The sequence below is a fragment of the Pteropus vampyrus genome, unplaced genomic scaffold (genome assembly GCF_000151845.1).
Source record: "Pteropus vampyrus isolate Shadow unplaced genomic scaffold, Pvam_2.0 Scaffold237, whole genome shotgun sequence".
NCBI lineage: Eukaryota > Metazoa > Chordata > Mammalia > Chiroptera > Pteropodidae > Pteropus > Pteropus vampyrus.
In genome coordinates this window covers 114,976-116,682 of record NW_011889018.1, presented here as the reverse complement: position 1 = coordinate 116,682, position 1,707 = coordinate 114,976, and the positions used below count along the sequence as shown (strand labels likewise).

At 56.9% G+C, this 1,707-nt stretch overlaps 1 protein-coding gene across 1 annotated transcript in view; it reads left to right on the top strand.

The window, feature by feature from the left end:
* The window catches only part of PCNX2 (pecanex homolog 2), a gene marked incomplete at its 3' end in the record, with an annotated part of 168,179 nt that overhangs the window by 53,976 nt on the left and 112,496 nt on the right, over window positions 1–1,707 (top strand). The window contains exon 11 of the mRNA XM_023519783.1: window positions 470–615. Within this exon, the coding sequence (XP_023375551.1) occupies window positions 470–615 (146 nt within the window). The remainder of the gene's footprint in view (window positions 1–469; window positions 616–1,707) is intronic.

Sequence of the window (1,707 nt, the reverse complement as noted above, 5' to 3'; positions counted from 1 at the left end):
CGTCCTATAAATATTTTGGTTTTTCTTCTATCGGGCCTCACCAGTGTCCTACACATTGGCAATGAAAATTTTTTTACTAATAGCAAAACCTGAGCATTTATCTTGACATTCCGTTGAGTCACATACCTTCACAAATGAAGTCAGTCATTTAAGATCCTCCGCTGAATTCTGATCTTTCCTAGGAGTTATTCCCATGGCAGTTTCTTGGCCTCAATTAAGAGCAGTGTTTTGAAATGACAAGTAGCGCGTGTCCGTGGTACGTTATAGCAGAAGTGGTGTCTGTTGGTAAGAAAGACGCCTTTGCATCGATCGTGGTCCAGCTCTCAGGCCGCCCATTTTTACGAAACTGTCCGCTCACGTTTCGGAACGCAAACACCTGCTCCTCGCGCTCGCAAGCCGCGAGGCGCGTCTGTGGCCGGAACGCGTCAGTGTGAAACCCCCTCTCTGCTGTCCCCTTTGTGTCCCGCAGCGTCCGAGTCGGGGCCCGGAGGACTCGTCCTGTTCGTCCACACAAGGGAAGTTTGACCGGGAGCAGTTCTACAAGTTCGTCATCTTCCCGGGCAAGTGGATCAAAGTCTGGTGCGACCGCCTGGCCCTGCTGGCGCTGCTTGACCGGTGAGCCGCGCGCGTGCAGGGTGCGTGGACACGCCGCGGGGCGTGCAGTGTGCACGCGTGTGCTGGGCGGAGCGGACCGGGGCCGTGCGCCCCGTGCTGCAGACCCGCAGCCAGAGCGCCGGGTCTGACAGCCGTAGGCACAGTGACTTAGCCACCGAAACGGGCGGCGTGCGATCGGGCGGGTGGATGGGGTGTAAGGTTAGCTTTGGGGACGACGTCGTGCGTGGGTCTGCTGGCGGCTGTCCACAGTGGAGGCTCCCACATGGAGCGCGAAGCCTGGCCGGGGTCGTGGTGGGTGTGTGTGGGGGGCGATTTCTGTCTCCTCCCAGGCAGAGCTTCATTCTGCTTCCCACCCCTGTCTGCTGCACGCTAATTGGAGTGATCATCTTTTTTAACACCCTTTTGGTCATCCTCACCTCTTGCCATGGCTCCTCAAGACAAGATGGCCTGGGTTGCAGGTGTGGGTACTGCGTGGGGAGGGTTTGGAGGGGTGTCAGGTGGGTTAACGTATGGTGGAGATGGGCCAGGGATGGGATTTCCCCTTTCTGTCCCCTACCTGAAGGGAGGCAAAGGCCAGGAGTAGCACCTTCAGGAACTGTAGTTCTGACTGGAGCGTTTGCCTGAAATTTCGGGGTGCCCTTGCCCACGCTGTCATCGGCCGGTGCCGAGCTCTGCAGTAAATGCGAGCCGGCGGGGGCCGTGGGGAGGCCGGTCGCCTGCCTTGCTGCAGCTGGTCCCCCAGCGATGTCTTAAATGGTGTGATCGCATATTAAAAAACTACAGTCGTGCAAAATTCCCACCGTAGATTCCAGGACCCACACGTCAGGGAGCGGGGGCACAATGGTCCTCCTGACAGTACTGTCTCGCGAGGCCCCGCTCTAAGATGAGCGTTTCAACTTAGCTAACGTAACCCAACGTGACACGTTCTGGTAGACTGAGGCAGTCTTCTGGAACACTTTCTTCCATTAAAAAGGAATTATTAAAATCAGACTAGCTAGGGTTGCTGGGGGGTGGGGTGGGGGGAGGGGCTCTCTGAGAACTCTGTGCTTTGTTGGGGTTGATGGTGGGATTTGGGGGCTGTCTGGGAACTGC